At 45.3% G+C, this 17,853-nt stretch overlaps 1 protein-coding gene across 1 annotated transcript in view; it reads left to right on the top strand.

Moving 5' to 3' along the window:
• Positions 1–17,744, top strand: part of MFSD10 (major facilitator superfamily domain containing 10) — a 21,662-nt gene extending 3,918 nt beyond the window's left edge. Inside the window, exons 4-13 of the mRNA XM_005424730.2 lie at positions 3,075–3,178; positions 3,977–4,135; positions 5,298–5,486; positions 9,946–10,054; positions 10,648–10,759; positions 12,025–12,133; positions 14,062–14,152; positions 15,609–15,656; positions 16,561–16,650; positions 17,006–17,744. Coding sequence (XP_005424787.1) covers positions 3,075–3,178; positions 3,977–4,135; positions 5,298–5,486; positions 9,946–10,054; positions 10,648–10,759; positions 12,025–12,133; positions 14,062–14,152; positions 15,609–15,656; positions 16,561–16,650; positions 17,006–17,112 — 1,118 coding nt within the window. The 3' untranslated portion in view covers positions 17,113–17,744. The remainder of the gene's footprint in view (positions 1–3,074; positions 3,179–3,976; positions 4,136–5,297; positions 5,487–9,945; positions 10,055–10,647; positions 10,760–12,024; positions 12,134–14,061; positions 14,153–15,608; positions 15,657–16,560; positions 16,651–17,005) is intronic.
• Positions 17,745–17,853: the final 109 nt, after the last annotated feature.

Raw genomic sequence — 17,853 nt, 5'->3', positions numbered from 1 at the left:
GTGCTTGCAATGCTGCAGACTGGACACTCACTGGTGGCCCTGGGGCTCCTGGTGAGCAGCAAGCTGAGCATGAGCCAGCCCTGGCAGCAAAGGTGCCAACAGCTCCTGGGATGCATGAACGGAATCAGAATCAGTGGATTAAGGGAAGTGATCATCTTGCTCTCCTCAGCACTGGATGCACCATATCTGAATTGTTACATTCAGTTTTGGTCCCCAGTACAGGGAAGAGTGTCCATGCACTGTGGTGAGTCCAGTGGAGAGTCTGGAGCCCTTGGCTGGTCTGCAGTGAATGGCAGCTTTCCAACACTTGTGGGGAGGTTATGGAGAGCTAGGATCTTCACTGAGGTGTGTGGGAGAAGGAGAGGCTACAGATGTAAGTAGAAGCAGGGGAGGTTCAGGTGGGAAATATGGGGGAACATTTTTCGTGGGAGGATGGTCAGCGGAACAGGCTGCCCAGAGCAGTGTCCAGCCTCAGAGATTGTCAGACTCTGATTGGGTAAGGCCCTGGACAATCTGCTCTGACCTCACAGCTGACCCTATGAGCAGGTGGTTGGAGTAGGTGACCTCCAGAGCTCCTTTTTAACCTGTATTATGCTATGATCTTACTCAATTTGTTCTACAGATTGTAACAGAAATACAGGCCTGCTGTTCCTTGTTGTCAGACTGCCAGCTGAGGGTCGGGAGCTGCTGTGCTGGGCCCTGGCATTCACAGAAGTGACTCCCCCTTCCCAATTGATCCGCACATGAACAGAGATCAATCAGTCGGAAGCAAATAGAAACTTGTGCATTCCAGCCTCACCGGCCCCTCGGGCGGGTGTAGTGCAGTGCTGCTTCTAAATCCCATTAGTCTTATTAAAAGCAGCAGAGCTGCTGGCCTGCAGGACCCATAAGCATTTTCTGTCATTAGGACACTGCTGTGGATGAGCTCCAGCAGGAACAGTGAGGGAAATATGTCATGGTACACATCAGAGACACTTCTGGCTTCTTGCCATCTAGACAGTTGTGATAAAACTGTGATTTCAGAGTATGACAATTGGAAGGTGTCTGGGTTAATTTTAGTTAGAACCTGTCTACCCTCTCTTTTTAGTGGGCTAAGGTCTCCCCCAGGATAAGCAAAAGGCTTTTAAAATAAACTAAATGAAACACAAAACTTAATTAAAATCTGTGTGAATGTATTGTTACTATTTAAAGTAGTTTAATTTGGTATAACAGGCATTAGGAAGTTTATAAGCCATTTTCTTCTTTCCCACCATATCCTTGCAGGCATGTTTTTCTTTCTCTGCTCATTTTTTAGTCAAGTTACTGGCTTAGAATGCTAGGAAACAGTTTTCTTTAATCCCTCAGAAGCTGCTTTCTGTCTCCTCTAAGACTTGACCAGAAGCTTCCTACTTTCAACTTCTCACCATCTCAGGTTGTTTAGACAAGGGGTGGGAACTCCCAGTCAAGTCCAACTTGTTGCTTTTCCTTTTACCTCCCGTGTCCTGCACTCCTGGGAGTGCTGTGTGGAAAGTTTCATTATAGTTGTGATGTTAAGCAGAGGCTGCTGGAGCCTGTGTTCCTTCACTGCCCTCGTCTGCCACAAGGAGCAGATTGGGAAGGTGCTTTCCAGATCATCTTCTTGTTTCTCCCAGTGCCAGCCATATTTTTCATTTTTCATTAGACTGCAGGCTTTTCAAGGCAGAAACTTCTCTGCCCACGTCAGGGCCCTGAGGGCACCAATACTTATTTGCTGTGACCAATCACCCACACACTTTCTGCCCAGTGATTCAGGAGCTGTATTTCAGACTTTGCCTCCAGGGCTGTCTCTGTCCCCCTCTCTTGGATGGACCTCAGACTTACCCTGGAGGTGTCTTGTCTCCCAGCCAACATCATCATGTTGTTTCCACTCCTTTCTCTGCCCCTGACTCCTGCTGGTCCAGACTGGACTCCCTGGAAGGATGTGTTGAACCCTTGCCCTGTGTGGGACTGTCAATGGGTGCTGTTGGCAGCACCTGCTCTGCCCAGCCCATCAGACTGTGGGGCACCAGGCTGGTGAGGGCACTGCCAGTGCTGTGGTCACCCTCAGCTCCCAGCTCCTTCCCCCCTGTGGAGCAGCCCTGGTTTTGCTGCATGCTGGCTTGGAAATATTTGCCATGGAAGGGTGTTTTTACAGTGCTAGAAACACAATGAAGGGAACTGCGTGTCATAAACTGCCCATATAAAATTCTGTAAGATTTTTTTACCTAGTTTTTTTGAGCTGTGAGTTATCACAAGAAGCTCTTCCCAACAAGGTGTTCAGTATCAATATTCTGCCTCCCTCAAAGCTGATGGGAGCAGAACTTCTGGTCTGTCTCTCCTCTGCCTTTTAAAGCTTTGATAGCTGAATGATCTGAAACATATAACCCAGTTTTTCCTTTAGAGAAAAGCTGTGACAGCAAAGCTACTTTTGCCTGCTTGTTGAGAGTGTAGTGCAAATTAATAAGTCTATGAAGCTAGAAATGGCAAGAGAAAAGAGGAATTAAAGATCACAGAAGCTGGAGGCAGATTTCAAAGGACTCTTGGAGTCTGTTGGAATCACTCCTTCCTCTTAGGGTGCCTCACTAACAGCAGTGCTTAAGTCCTTCTTTCCATGATAAAAAGGAAAGAAAAACTAATTAAGTGTGACAGAATCAGGCTCACACAATCAAAAAGTCTTAAAAGAACTGTGACTGTTAAAGACTGTGTTATCTCTGCTTTAAGAAGAAAAAATGTATGTAGTCAGGAGGGAAACATTGGAGAATCATCATTTCATAATAACCAGTGAGTTTCAAACCCTTTCTCACCAGTGAAGTAACCAGGAATTAATCCAGTTTATGCCTGTTACTGTGGTCAGACTGTGCATCTGGACTGTCTATATTTGCTGCCTCAGTTAAGTAACAATGCAATGTTGGTGTTCTAAGAGACAAAGCTATTCTTCATAGCTGCTGTTTTACATTTAATTTCAAGTTTTTATCACACATAGTGTGATAGATCTCGAGCAGCTTGGCTGTCTTTATATTTAATATGAAAGCAGCAAACCTAATGATTCATGTCTTTTTATCTTTTCTTTTTTTTAGGTCTGATTGGCTCAATCTTTTCCCTCCTGCAGTTTTTCTCCTCTCCCCTCACTGGTGCTGTGTCAGACCACTGGGGCAGAAGGCCTGTCATCCTGGTGACAGTGGTGAGTGTCACATGCTGATCTTAGTCATGGCATCTCAATATACAGAGGAAGGCACCATGATCTTGTGCTTAGTACAGGAACTGAATTGTGACAGTCTCAGTTCAGCTCTAGAGTTGAATTTTCGAGATCTGCTGGTTGTTGACTCTTTCTTGCCAAGTCACTTGGCCACACTTCCAAGTGTGAGTGCTTAAACTGAGCTTCCCAGACCCAGAACTGTTCACAGAAGACACAAAATATTTATCTGTTTCTGTTATTTTCCAAAACCCCTTTTCCCTGTGTATGGGAGAATGACTTCAGATACTCTGTTAACAAATGTTAGACTTAATTCCTATGTATTTTAGTTCATCAAGTGATTAATGAGGGCTGATCACTTCATGACCTGTTCCACAGATCCTGGGAATTGTTGGTTAGGAAGTTCTATATAGCACTGCAAAATGCATTTCTTATGAATGTGAACATTCTTCTTATTTTGAACTCACATTTCTCTTGAATTTGGAAACAAATGGATGTACAAAAATGTTTTGTACCCAGGACTGATTTAACACGCACAGAATTTTGCTCTTCTAATTTTGTTAGAAATATCCCAGTTATATGTAGTTTGTATGGACTTATTTCCACTTCTTTTGTATTGCTGTTCAAGACACGGTGCAGTGTCAGTTTATTCAGCCAGTTCTGTTACATGGGGTTTGGAGCAGCCATTGAAAACAAACAAAAAAATGCAAATGTTTGGCTAGGAAGTAGGGAGAAATGACATCAACTTTGCATTGCTTTATAAAGAACCCTTTCTTGCTTCTGCAGATGGGTTTGATAGCCTCATACTCACTCTGGGCTGCCTCTCGGACTTTTGGCGTTTTTCTTCTCTCCAGGATCATCGGGGGGATAAGCAAAGGGAATGTCAGCCTCTCCACAGCCATCATTGCTGACTTGCACTCTCCAAAAGCACGGAGCAAGGGCATGGTGAGTTACACTTGTAGGGCACATGTTCAGTGTTAATAGGCAATTTTTAATTGCTTTTGGGTGCTCAGTATGTCTTCATGAGGTGTGTATTCACTGATCAAGTGAAGACATGACTTTACATTCTACCTTGCTTCTGGAAAGGTGCCAGATCGTATTCCTGGGAGCTCTTGAACTTCTGCCAATGACCTTCACCCACAAGTGAAACACAGATACTCTAATGGGAAAACTATCTTGTTTCAGTGTTAGAACTGTTTCTCCTGCTGGCAACTTTAATTCTGATTATAATAGCTTAGAAATCAAAAGGTCTTATGGCCCAGTTTTGGCAGCTGGAAGCCAATTACAGGACAGCCCCTTTTCCTCACCTTCCCAAGCTGTGTAAGCACAGCAGCACAGCAAACAGTGCTCCTGACTTCTTGCACACTGCACTGGCTTCAGGATCTGAGCTCAGTGGGTGGAGGATGTGACATTTGGCTGACTGAGAAGGATGAGCAGCTGCCCTATCCACTTCCAGAAGGCAGTGGCCCAGATGGAAACATCTTGCAGGCTGAACTTGGTCTGTGAATTACCAGTTATATCTTTTATCCTATAAAAACCTTACAGGCCCAGACTTCTCTTAACAGATTGTTACAAGCCACTATGGAGGACAGCTGCTTCTTGGGAGGGGAAGGCTTTAGATTTCACAGTGATAGCTAATGAATCTTCCAAGCAAATTATCATAATCCTGGGGAGCCAAAATGCATTTTTATTTGTGGAGAGAGGTAGCCTTACAGCACTAGTAAATAAAATGCATCAGGGCCTATTTTTAAGGTCTGAGAGTAAGTCACTTAGTGCAGCATGGCTCACATCCACATGGCTTGTATTCTTTTCTGTTCCAAAGCAAAGCAGGCATGTTCATTCTGCTTTCTGGGAGGCAAACAGCATCTGACTGAAGCTATTTCCAAACAGTGATGAGCCACTGCCTGTTCCTGCCACTTCCCTGACTGGACAGAAAACAAAATTGGTTCTTTGGAAACAGCAGGCTTTTAAAGCTTCTTGCTCCTTGCTGTGCACTCCCTGCATCCTCAGGATGATTGAGTTCTGTACCTGGTTAATCCAAATAGTTTCACAACCTGAAAAAACTGGTGTCTAAAATTCTCTGTCTGTGTTCACTTTATCCCTGCAGGCCATGATTGGTGTTGCTTTCTCCCTGGGCTTCACCCTGGGCCCCATGATGGGTGCTTACCTTGCCATGCAGACAGAGAAAGGAGAAGTCTTCTACCTTCGCTCAGCGCTGTCAGCACTCGTGTTTGCTGTGGCTGACTTCATTTTCATCTTCCTCCTTCTTCCAGAGACTCTTCCCAAGGAAAAACGGGTAAATGGACCATTGGTCTCAAGGTCTGGTTTTTCTGTAAAAATAGGATTTGGAAATGGTTGAAATACTGGAAACAGTGAAGAACAGGCTTAGCCAGTGTATCAGAAATTTAGCTCATTCCTGGGATAAGGATTACTATTAATGCTGGTGTCAAAGCAGTTGTATGATCATAGAATCATAGAATATTTTGGGTTGGAAGGTGGTTAAAGATCACCTATTTCCAACCCCCCCTGCCACAGGCAGGGACACCTTCCATTAGACCAGCTAGATCAAAACCTCATTCAGCTTGACCTTGAACACTTCCAGGGATGGTCCCATCTCCTAGCCCAGTGTAATATAAGATCTTTATAATTAACATGACTGCTTCATTCTTGGTTTTGGTGTGTTATGCTTAAATTTCTCAAAACCTAATGTGAACATAGGAGGGAGACTGTGAAATTTAAACTGTGACCACAAGGATTCCTTGGGGAAGAACTTCAGCAAATCATAAAAGTAAATACATCAGAGACTGGATTTTCTTTCATTCAGCCAGTATATGTTAGAAGTTTTCTTACCTATTATCTTATATTTGCTTGAATATTTTGAACACTAAAATAACAAATTACTTTTTTCTGAGCTGTTCTGTTTCTACAGATAGAAAATACCTACATGTGCTAAAATTCAGTGACTGATTTGATTTGTGGGGCCAAACATTTATTAATATTAGGATTTAATATTGTGTGGTTGGACACTGTCTGATTAGTCTCTTAGAACAGTCTCCTTTGTAGAGTGAGAGAGGTGGAATTCAGCCCTGGGTATCTACACTTGATCTGAGGCTTTCACTGATTAGGTCTTTGCTGTGATCCCTGGTTTCTAGGCAGCACTCAGTTTTTGGAGCATGCTTGGTCTCTGGATAGCCAAACCCATTTGACACAGAGAATTGTTCAGGAAACTTTTATCTGCAATGATCAAAAACTTTGCACCTTCCTGAGTGTTTCCCAGCAGGTTGTGTCCCATGTGAAATCTGTTGCTCACACTATGTTCCCAAGCAGCACAGTTGTGTTATTTTCTTTGAACAACTCTTCCATGTGTCATCTGTTCCTCTTTCCTATTTGGCTGTTCCTAAACCTTCCAGATAAAGTCCTGCTCTTAGTTAGAGCTGCACACTCCAGGAAGGTGGCAATGCAGTGATGTAGGGAAGTGCTGCAGAGCAAATCTGTATTCTATAAACAATTTCTCCTTTGCTGTAGAGTGATTAACTGGCTGCAGTGCCTTTGGGATCATGTGATGACTGAATAGATCCCTCCCCCTTTTATTATCCTCTTGAAAGTTCTGACCAGCTGCTCTGTATTAGCCAGCATCACTGAATTTTGGAAAGGAAAGGAGCTCCCTGTCACTGCTTTTTGGGGCTCTGGCCCTGTACAGCAGTGTACAGCAATGGAAGCTGCTCAGGGCCAGGTGCACAAAGTGCACAGAGAGTTTGGCTGCTCAGGACAGGATGGGGGGACAGGTTTGGGGCTTCTTGTGCTGATGTGCTGTCAGCCTCCATCTGGGCATGGGATCCATGGGTTCCAGCATATTTGTAATTTCAGTTATTAGGCTGCTCTGCTCTCTTCTTGGTAATTCCTTCCACTTTCTGAGTAGTTTTCTTGGCCTGTGGATGGCAGAGGAAAGGCAGGTATGTTGGCTGCCTTTCTGGAACTTGGCTGGGCTGAGCTGCAGCAGGTGCTCTCACAGGTACAGGAATAGAATATGTTGGAAGGACAAAGCTGTAAAGGGGAAATCATCATGATAAATGGCAGGAGGATGTGCCAGTGGGATCAGACATCTGTTTCCTTGAAGTTTGCTGTGTTCTCATTATAGCCTTGTTTCTCTATCAGTCTGCTTTTCACGGGACAGAGTGTTTCATATTGATTCATGTTGAAATTAACTTGTAGGAAGGGAAAATGGAGGGGGATGGGAAACAAGGATATGTTTTTATCCAAAGAGAACAGCATTTTTACTCTCTTCCTTCCTCTTTTTGTCAGCTGTTCCACGAGTTGATCAGGTCAAGAGAGTCATGCTGGCCTTATGGTAGCCAAAACAGCTCCTGCTGTGACCTGACTGGGAGAAGGGGAGAGGAAGGTCTCTAGTGGAATCTGTCCCCTTTGAGAGCTTTTGAGTTAGTTTTTAGCTAATCTAGCCATGAGCAAGGCTGCCTAGTTGGAGGGAGAGTCTTACAACTCTTTTTCTGGGCTGTGTGTAGGGCTGTGCAGTATCAGTAGCAGGCTTGTGGACAGACAAAGCTGTGCTCTGTGCACACTGAACACATCTGGTTGGGGAGGTGAGGCTGCAGCTTGGCAGGCCCAGGCTGCAGTCCTGATGTGGACTGACTCTGCCTTCCAGACCTGTTACTGCATTAGAGGAAAACAGAATGAGCAGAGACACTCTGAAATGTGCCTGCCATTCATGGTGACTTTGGGGATGATCATGAAGTAAAATTGAGCAATTATGGGATAACCATAGAAATTGAATACAAGTTAGATGTTGCAGAGTTTGAACCTGTGAAGAAACTCAACTTCATGCAGCTGCTGACACTGACTGAAATTGGCAGTGTGTACTTTTTGGGGGATGGTGAAACTCTTTAGCCAGTTTTAGGACAATGCTTTCATTATGGATCAGTAGATGAAATAATTTCTAGACCACTGTTTCTGTGGCAAAGATAGGAGAAATTGAAAAAAACTTTATGTGTGCACACACAAACACACCTGCATTAAAAAATCGAATAGGTGTATATGTTTCATAAAACACTTAAGATTTTAAACATGTACAATTACAATGTATTGTAATTGGACAAAACTAAAATCAGCCTTGTGCAAAGCTGCTCGGCATCCTGTCTGACATGGATGATAATTCAGAACAGGTACAAGCTACAGGATATTTTTGTTACTGGCAAAGATGCTTGCAGGGAGTTGCTTGTGCCCAGGTTCTCTGTGCTGGAGTGCAAACCCCATCCTACCAACACATGCAGGAACTGGGGATTGCCACAGGCCAGCTTCAGGAAATCCTCTTAGACTTCTCAACAGGGTGAGCAAACTTCTTGGGTGTGTCTGTACTGTGTGCAATACATGCAGTGGGAGGGAGAATAAATATCCCAATATTTTCTGTGTGAATCAGCAGCTTCATGGCCCCAGGCCAGCCCAGCCTATTGAACTGGTTGCTGTTGTGAGACTAATGGGCTCCAGACTCTGCTGTAGGGTACTCAGAACTCTTGACTATCAAAACAAGGCAGGTCCTTAATACCATATTGAAGGTTGATTTGTTTACAGCTTCATCAAATCCAGCCCTAATGACTCCCCAGGTCATGCACTGAGATTAAATTCCTCTGATAATCTGACCTTTAATCTCTGCCCTCAGTAGCTCCCTCCCTCCCTATCTGGGAAGAGAAGAAAACTCCTCAAATAAAGCCTGTGCAGTGCTTTGAAGGCATGAAATACTATGTGTGATTATTCAGGATTCTTGAGTGTCTGTGACTGTTGTGTAAAGTGACAGGCTAAGTTCTACTCAAAAAAATTGTTTTCCTAATAATGTAAGATTTCTATTCATTTGATTTATAATCATTGATTATTCTAATCTGATTTCTGATCATTCAGACATTATTTCCTTTCATGTTTTCTTTAATGTTCTGTATTTTAGAATTAAAAAAAACCTAATAAAAATGTAAATTATCTATAGATGAAAGAATAAGCATTAGATGGAAGAATAAGTGCCTGTGGGTAAGGAAGAGGGAGAGTGCTACTAGGTACATAATTAGGTTGAGATGTACACAGTACAAGGCCCAGAAGTGTTACAAAATAAATCTTCCTCTTTAAAAAGCCACCCATTGTGGCTGGGTAGAATCTCCTTGGAAATTCCTCTAAAATATTTTCAAAGAATCTCTGTAAAAATTACATTTTCCTTCTCTTCCCCAGGAGGTGTCACTGGCTGGCTAAAACAGCAACCAGTACCAAAACAGACCAGTGCACAGTGGTCTCAGATTCGTAGCACAAGAGCAAATCCTCAGCTGCCTGTGAGCTTGCAGGCAGATGTGCCATTATTCTCCCAGTAAATGTTCTTTGGACATGAGTGATGATGCAAAAGGTGAACCAAGTAAAGCCACCTGCAAGGCTGTGGAGAATGAGAAGGGACACCTTCCATTACACCAGATTGATCAAAACCTCATCCCACTTGACCTTCTGCTTTGTAAGAACCCAAAGAAGAATTTGTGTCTCCAGTGAAAGATGCTGTCAGTGCTCTACCTTTTCAATTCAGTCACTGGCACCAGTTGTGAGTTCAGAAAGTCTGGGTTGTTACTGGGGCCCACTCAAATCCCAGTGCCAGGTGCTTTGTTTCATCTCAGAGGATTTGTGTAGGTGTAGAGGCACATTTGGTGGTTCCTGTCAGTTCCTAGCAGTGGTTATTGCATTAGGGTTTTAATAAACCTCTTTGTGTCTTTGATCAGGTCCCTTCTGTGACATCTGGATTTCAGGCAGCAGTTGACTTGCTCAGTCCTTTGGCTTTATTTCAGTTCTCTGCAGTCACCCGAGGAAAGGATTCCCCCTCAGAGCAGAGTAAGTGTCAGGTGGCTTTTTACAGTAATACTGCATCTTTGTGTGGGCACTGGCCTCCAAGTGAAAACTGTACTCAGACCCTTCCAGAAGCAGGATTCTGTTTACTCATTTAAAATCCACCTCAATAACTTATGAACAGGCAATCAGAAGTTCCACTGGGCCTTGGTCCTTTTATTCCCAAAATAAGGTTTTGAAGACGAATGCTTTGAAGATTTCTGACCTGATATTTGTGTTTTCCTCAGCCACTGGCTGCAGTAAGTGAAGTGATTTAAAGATAGATCAAGGCATGAGCAAGGCAGGTGTGAGTTTGCTTATTCAAACTGCAAACCAGGAACTTCAGACTGGAATTTTGTTTTTCAATTCATGACTTGGAGATGTAGGATTCTCTGCATCTCTGTAGGACTCCTTTTGTGGCATGTCTTGTATGGATATTTAAAATGAGCATCTGAGGTGAGAACATTTCCCTGTACAGTTGATAAATGCTGCTCTTATATTGTAGTTTTATTGTAGAGCTTGGCTTGGAAAACACCACAGCTTTTTTCTCCCCACCTCTCACCCCCTTGGTGTTTGTTTGGGGTTTTTTGTTTTTTCAGATCTTCAGAATCTCAAAATTTTGGGCCTGGCCTACTTCCTGTACCTCTTTCTGTTTTCTGGCTTGGAGTACACACTGAGTTTTCTCACTCACCAGAGATTCCACTTCAGCAGGTATTGCAATAAATGTTGTATATTTGACTAGGATATTTTCCAAAATCTTTTAATTTAAGGTCTCTTCATGTATTTTCAAGAGAGGCTTTCTGACATTAGTAAAGCCACCCCTTTGTTCGGTGGTATTTGGGCTTTGTAAGAAGAATTGATGAAATATGGGCACAATGTTTATCATGAATGAAGTACTCCATCTACAGCTTCTAAAAACTAGGGAATATAAATACCCAGGATTGAATTTTAGCCCCTGAAATAGGCATAGCTGTGCTAGTTGTATTGACTATAGAAAAACCTTTTCTTGCTCAAAGAGTTTCTGGGTATCAGGACAAAACTTGAAGCTCAAAGAGACAAAGGATGGGAGGATATCTGTGTGCTGATATTTGCTCATCAGCAAATTCAGCATGGCATATGGTGTGCAGTCATGTCACAGAGCCTGATCTCCTGTAGTCAGCCACCAGAGAAGAAAGAACAGAATCCTCCAACAGCTCAGCTTGAAATACTTTTTCTGCCAGCTCATAGGAAAAATTCCAGCCAGGAATGTGAACTTGCAATTTGATTCCTGTGCATGTCCTCCCCTTTGAGTAATTCTCAGGGGGTTGTCTCATCTTTTTCCCTGTCTGTCTTTCATTACAGTTTGTGGTTTAACTAATCCATGTGTGTCAAGGAGAGGTTTTGTAGTGCTCTGAGCTCTGCTGTGTCCTGTGCATTCAGGGCAGCCCTCAGTGAGCTGCAGAATTCCACATAATTCGGTCAATGAGAGAGGGGAAAGGGAAAGTTAAAGAAGATGGAAGGGTGGAGGGAGTGATGGCTCAGACTTCCCAGTGTGTCAGCAGATCACCACCACACTGTGCCTTGCTGACCTCCATCAAACCCTCCAGGAGCTGCACCTTGGAAACCAACATCTCCATGCACATGGCCCAGCTGTTCACAGCACAGTTCACACTCACTGATGTGCTGAGTCTTTGTGGGCAGCCCAGAAACCCTGAGCTACCCCACAGCAGCCCAGAGGTGGCTGCAGCACCTGCCAGCATTGTCCCACCTGTACAATAAAACCTCAGAGTTTTCCCTCGTTGCTCTCTGCTTGCCCAGGCAGCTGCTGGCAGCGCTGAGAGCCCTGCAGAGCTGTGAGAGCCCCGAGGGCTTTTTGTGTTTTTTGTGTCCCTTGCTCAGGGGGGTTGCCCGGGAGTGGTGAATCCAGGGTGGAATGCTCTGTGCCTGACTCTGCTCTGTGCCTGACTCTGTGCTCTGTGCTTTTGCCTCCCTTCCAGCATGCAGCAGGGCAAGATGTTTTTCTTTATTGGAATAACAATGGCTGTGATCCAGGGAGGCTATGCTCGCCGAATCAAGCCAGGAAATGAAATCAGAGCTGTAAAAAGGGTAAAAAAAAAATCAATATTTCGTTTTCTTTCTCCCCTCACAAATCTGGTATGTTAATTTTCAGTCTGAAGTGCAGTGAAGGGTAGTTGGAGGTTATAACTGTATTTGTGCAATCAAAAGAAATTTCTGTCTCAGCTATCCAGCTAAATGACTTCTCAAAACTGGTTGTTGGGCACTTATCTGTCTAAATAAACTTTGGAACATTAGAGCTCTTTCTTATGATATGAGCAACAGTGCTATTGAAACTTTGTGTTCTTCATATTTAATTGCAGTAAGGAATGAGAACAGATTGTCCATCTGTGCAAATTAGGTAGAATATTGGGAAGAGTATGCTTTATTTCAGTTATTTCTCTTGCAGTGCAGAAACTACTAAAGCTGCTTCAGGGCTGATCTCTGACTTTCTTTCTGGGAAGTTATTTTCAATCTGGCTATCTTTGTGCTTGACAGACTTTCCCTAGAGTATATTTCACTGCTGGGCAGGGAGAAATAGATTCTTTTTCCAGTCTTTGGTTTGTGTTCATCAGTATTACACGTAACAAAAGTATGTATCGATGTTCAGGCTGAGGTTTCAGTGACAGAAGTGTACATTCCTTTGTTTTGCTTGGCTCTTTCCTCACAGAGACACTGCAGCTGCTGTGCTGGGATGACAGGGAGCAGCTCCCTGCAGTTCATACAGCTCTGGGGACAGTAGATGTGTCCTTTACATTTGTGTGCGGAGCCAAACAAAGGACTGCCTTGGCTCCTTGGCAGTAGGTTTGCTTGGACTGTTAGAGCCTTGATTAATGTATTTTACATTATTTTGAGGCCCGTGTGATATCAGTGGTGGCAGGGTAGATTTCCAAACCACTGCATTCCAGTGAATTGACTCAGCTTCTCCTAAAGTGATTTCTGCTGGTGAAACAATCTCCACCCTGGTCCCTGGCAGGCAAACATTGATGTCAGGCTGCTGGTGTCACGTTTCCCTGTGGATGAACATCAGCTGTGCTGCTTCATCCTCCACATCAGCCTCCCCCCTGTGCTCTGTCAGCCTGCTGTGTTTGCTGGCACTACACTGCCCTTTGCACCTCTCATTTTTACACTCCTTCCTCAGCCCTGCACCAGGACTGCAGTCACCTCAGACACTCATTTGCTGGGCTGATGGCTCCTCAGGAACACCCCCAACCCTGGGGCACTCTTCTCCAGGGATGCCCGTGGGTTTTGCGGGAATTCCCCCTTTTGCTGAAGTTATTCTGGCACTTTGTCAATCTGCACCGTATGGCAAAAGTGGCCTCTCTTAGCACAGTGGTTACAGTAGCTCATTTATCACTGAATCTTCAAAATGAGGCCCTCAGTGGCAGTGAATACCCTCCTTTATCACACAAAGCACATCTGATCTGTCTTTTCTGCAGGAGCTCTTTAGGCAAGGGAGACATCACAGGGAAATGGAAGTCCAGCTCTTGGGGCAGATGAAGAATGCTTTTTATTTTGGGGGTTTGAATTTTAGATGCACCCTCTGCCCCGCTTTTTTTCCTCTTGGCTACAGAAACCTGAAAGCTAAAGGTAAAATCAGCCAAAAACGCTGTGAAAAAGCAGAGGAGCTGTAGTCCTGCTGCACACAAGCTTTTTCTTCTCTTGTGCCAGCTCAGGAGATGAAGAGTTAAAGCCAGGTTAACACAGAACAAGAGGAAAAATCTCCCCCAAAGGGCAGATGAGTAGAGAGAGAACTTGCATGTGGTGTGCAATCATATGATAGTGAGAGGGAACAGAAAAGTTCATTGTGCTGGTGTGTGGCCATCCAGGTGACTTTGAAGTGTCTGCTTGGGAAGAAAGGGCTTTCTGCTTGTGACTTGTGTGCTGTCCCGTCCCGGGAAGGGAACTGGCAGGACACCTCGAGCTGGGCTTTAACAAGCGCGGCTCAGCTGTAACCGTGTGACTCATTCCTCTTGCAGGCTATTGTGCTGCTGATCCCAGCGTTCTTGTTAATTGGATGGGCTGCAAATGTGACCGTGCTGAGCGCTGGACTGTTGCTGTACTCCTTCGGTGAGCTGTTCAAAAGGCACTGCAAGCTAAGCACAAATGATTTTTCTTCATGTATTTATTCACACTGTTAAAGATGCACTTCTAATTTCAAGCTACAAGTAACAGAAAGTTGACTCTTGGGTTTGTGAAATATGGACGAAAGTGTCTGGGTTTTTTTCTGATGCTGTTTGTACCACAGGAATTTGTCATGGTGGTATTTGGAAGCATCCCCAGTGCTCCTGTTGCCCTGTGCCACTGTGGAGCTCTTTTTACCCCCTCTTAGGAGACCTAGAAGCAAAGATTCACTAAATAGCTCAGCTCAGGAAAAAAGTGAGACAGGGAACCTTTGTACCCGAGTGGTGCTGCATTATTTCTGAGGCTGGAGACCTGCACACTCTGAGGGTGTTCGGAGAGAGCGTCAGATGATTTCAGTGTTTGCAAAATTCTGTTCTGCCAGCCTAAGCTGTTGTGCAGGGAAACAGTAATGAATGAAGTTGGATCCATCTATTGGATGTTTAAAAAGAGATTTCAGGTATTACCAATGCTGCTAACTATTGGTAAGCAGCTCCATATATGACTTATTACAGAAGTAGACTTCTCTTTTGCATGGTACAGCTTGATTTAGGAGTAAACTGTAAACCACAAAATGTACTTATTGAACCTATTATTTGTCTGGGGCCAGCTGTGTGTCTGACAGGTGAGGAGTGAGAGTTCATTATGTTTAACCATACTTGAATCTTCCCTGGCCCCTTCCTGTGCAGACTCCATCTCTTCCCAGTTAAGCCAGCTAGAAATGCCCTGGGAGGGTGGGGATTCTCTTCTTCTTTTCCTCCCTCTGCCCAGCAGTTGGGGCACCTGCAGTGAAATCAACCTTAATCATTACTGCTCTTCCCTTCCCCTTCCCTTCCCCTGCTTTATATGTTTGAGGCACTTTTTTCTTGGCAGAAAAGGCCCCTATTTCAGTAAGAGGGCAGTGATTGCTGAACAACTCTTGGCTTTTGTGTCCAAAAAATTTTGTAACATTTTCCTCTTGGATGTCACTTTCCCAAGAGAGGCTGTAGCTGCCTCTCCTCCCTGAGTCCAGTCCCTGCCTGCACAGGGACAGTGTCACTCGGTACAGCCACCTCATTGTCTGTTTGGAACACGAGCAATTCCCTGCTCCACCTGATAAGAGCACAGTGATTTGGGAAGCTGCCAGCTGGCTGATCTGCCCTGTCCATCCCTGTCCCGAGGGCTCACAGAATGAGGGATGCTAATGTGAAACATCTGCTTGGAGCACTCCCAGCTCTGGGCTCTTCCTGCAGGTTGCCTTGGGGGTCCCCTCCCATCACTGACCTGGATTAAACCTGGTGACTCAGTGAGGGTAGAGTGCCCAGAGCTCTGCAGCAGGATCGGATTTGGGCCACATGTTTGCCACTGTTCTTGTCTGTTCTGAGCTCTGCTGTTCACTGACAGTCTCTTCTGTGGATTTTTCCAGCTGCAGCCATTGTTATCCCATGTTTGTCAGCAGTGGTGTCAGGCTATGGTGAGTGTCCTTCCTGCTCTGACCTTTGTATTGACTTGGCTCAAATTGCACAGAACTGACCTTGAGTTGAGGGAAGCATCAACAGGGAACAGTTGTGGATACGTCTCAGGCTCTTCTGCAGAGGAGCACAGGAACCAGCCCATGGCTCATACCTGTTCATAACTGATAATTCCAGCACTAACATTAATGATCTGCTCAGTGACCATCAATATCACACTGCAATTTTGTGCTGTGTAACACAGCTCAGTCCAGTGTGATGGGGAAACTGCAGTGACCTCATGGCTGGTGGTGATGAAGTGGGCAAAGGCCACAAACAGCACTGAGGAGGGAACAGTCTGGGCTCTCTGAAAAGGACACAGCCATCCCTGCCAGCAGTGAAATAATTTCTTGCTGATTCCTTAGAAAAGACCTTCTGAGGAACCTTCTGAAGCCTTCTGGCAGGGTTGCTCTGTTACCTTGTAAAGCAGATGTAGCTGTGGTGCCATCTGTGGATAACACGGCTTTGGGTCAGCTGGGTGCCCGGACTGCAGTGCTTGCTGAGGTGGAAAAGAAGGTTTTGCTCATTAAGGTCATGTTTATGTTGCTCTTATTTAACTTGCATCCACAGTTCTGTGTTTATTGTACACCTGGGCCTTCTCAGAAAATCTTGTGTACAATGTGAAGCTTTTGTTTTGGATAGACATGGGGGGTTGTGGGAACGTGCACTGCAAATTGTCCCTGCCAAGCACTCGTGCCAGGCCCTGGTGTTTATGCAGTTATGAGGCCTTGGTGGAGGGCAAGGGCAGGCTCAGCACTGGGTGAGAAGTGATGGGAGGGGAAGATACAAGTGGGAAATGCCCCAAAGGACAAAGCTTCAGAGCTACAGCCGTGCCCTGACCCACAGTGTCACTCTCTGCTTGCACAGGCACTGCTGGCCAGAAGGGACGAGTCATGGGCATCCTGAGGAGCCTGGGCGCCCTGGCCAGAGCCCTGGGACCCATCCTGGCAGCTGCAGGTGAGTGTGGCCTCAGGCTCCTTCCTCTTCTTGGCACCTGACAGCCCAGCTGGGGCAGAAGGGGCACAGGTACCCCCTGCATGGGGTCAGAGCCCCTGGGCAATTCAGGGTAAGGGGACAGAGGAAGGGGAAGCAGCCTCAGAGCTTGAACTTGGGCTGATGTTAACACCAAGCAAGCCAGAACCTGTTTGCTGAGTGCAGCCATGTGCCGAGCTCCTGGCACCCTCTGGCTCACCCAAGGGGTCAGTAGTTCTGTTCAGCTGGGCAGGTACTCTGTGAACACAACAGCTTTGAGGGCATTCACACATCTGCAAGGACGAGCACACTAACAAGATGAATTCCCTTTCTTTTGCAGTTTACTGGCTGGCTGGGGCAGAGATTTGCTTCACTGTCTGTGGAGCTTTTTTCATTGTCCCCTTGGCTCTACTCAGGTACATAAAACAGCAGACAAAGGAGGAGTAGGAAGGAACCACAAAACCATCACCAGCTTCTAAGGACCTCTGCAAGACCTGACTCTTGGCACCTGACTCTGCTGAACAAACAGGAAGATTTTGATCTTCTGGAAGGAGATACACGATGACCATCTGCAGCAACAACCCACAGCAGTTATGTTTAAGGTGGCCTCCCAGCCAGCTGGGTTAGCTTTGCAAACAGAAGAACACCAACCAAACAAAAACAGACACACACACCCTCACCAAGAGCTGAGAAAGGTATTAAGAGCAGCAGAGAAGCAGAGCCAGCACAACAGCAGCAGGCCTGGAGCCCTCCCCACTCCGCAGGTGCTGTTGCACACAGGGCTCTGCAGGGGCTGGGCTGGCACAGAACAACCCCTCAGGACCATTCTGACTGGGTTTTGTACAAGTGGTACCAGAGCTCTGCAAATGCTGCATCCACACCTGTAAATGTGATGGTCAAACAAAAGCAGAAGCACACTGCAGGCTGCCTGGTACCCCACTGGGACTTTGGTACAAGTGGACTGTTTTTAATGTACAATTAAATTTGGAGACATATTTTATATTTCTAATACTGAGGGATGTTTTTGATGACCAAGCCCTGTTCTTTTTACATTACAATAAAGGGTTACATTGAACACTGCTGTGGTCAGTTCATTACAGTTGTTACCCCCTCTGAACTGAACATCCCTGTCTGGCTGAGGCACAAAGGGGCCAGGATTTTACCCAGGGTGCCAAAGGCCTCCTTGAG

The sequence above is a fragment of the Geospiza fortis genome, unplaced genomic scaffold (assembly GCF_000277835.1).
Source record: "Geospiza fortis unplaced genomic scaffold, GeoFor_1.0 scaffold147, whole genome shotgun sequence".
Classification (NCBI taxonomy): domain Eukaryota; kingdom Metazoa; phylum Chordata; class Aves; order Passeriformes; family Thraupidae; genus Geospiza; species Geospiza fortis.
This window is presented reverse-complemented; position numbering and strand designations above follow the sequence as displayed.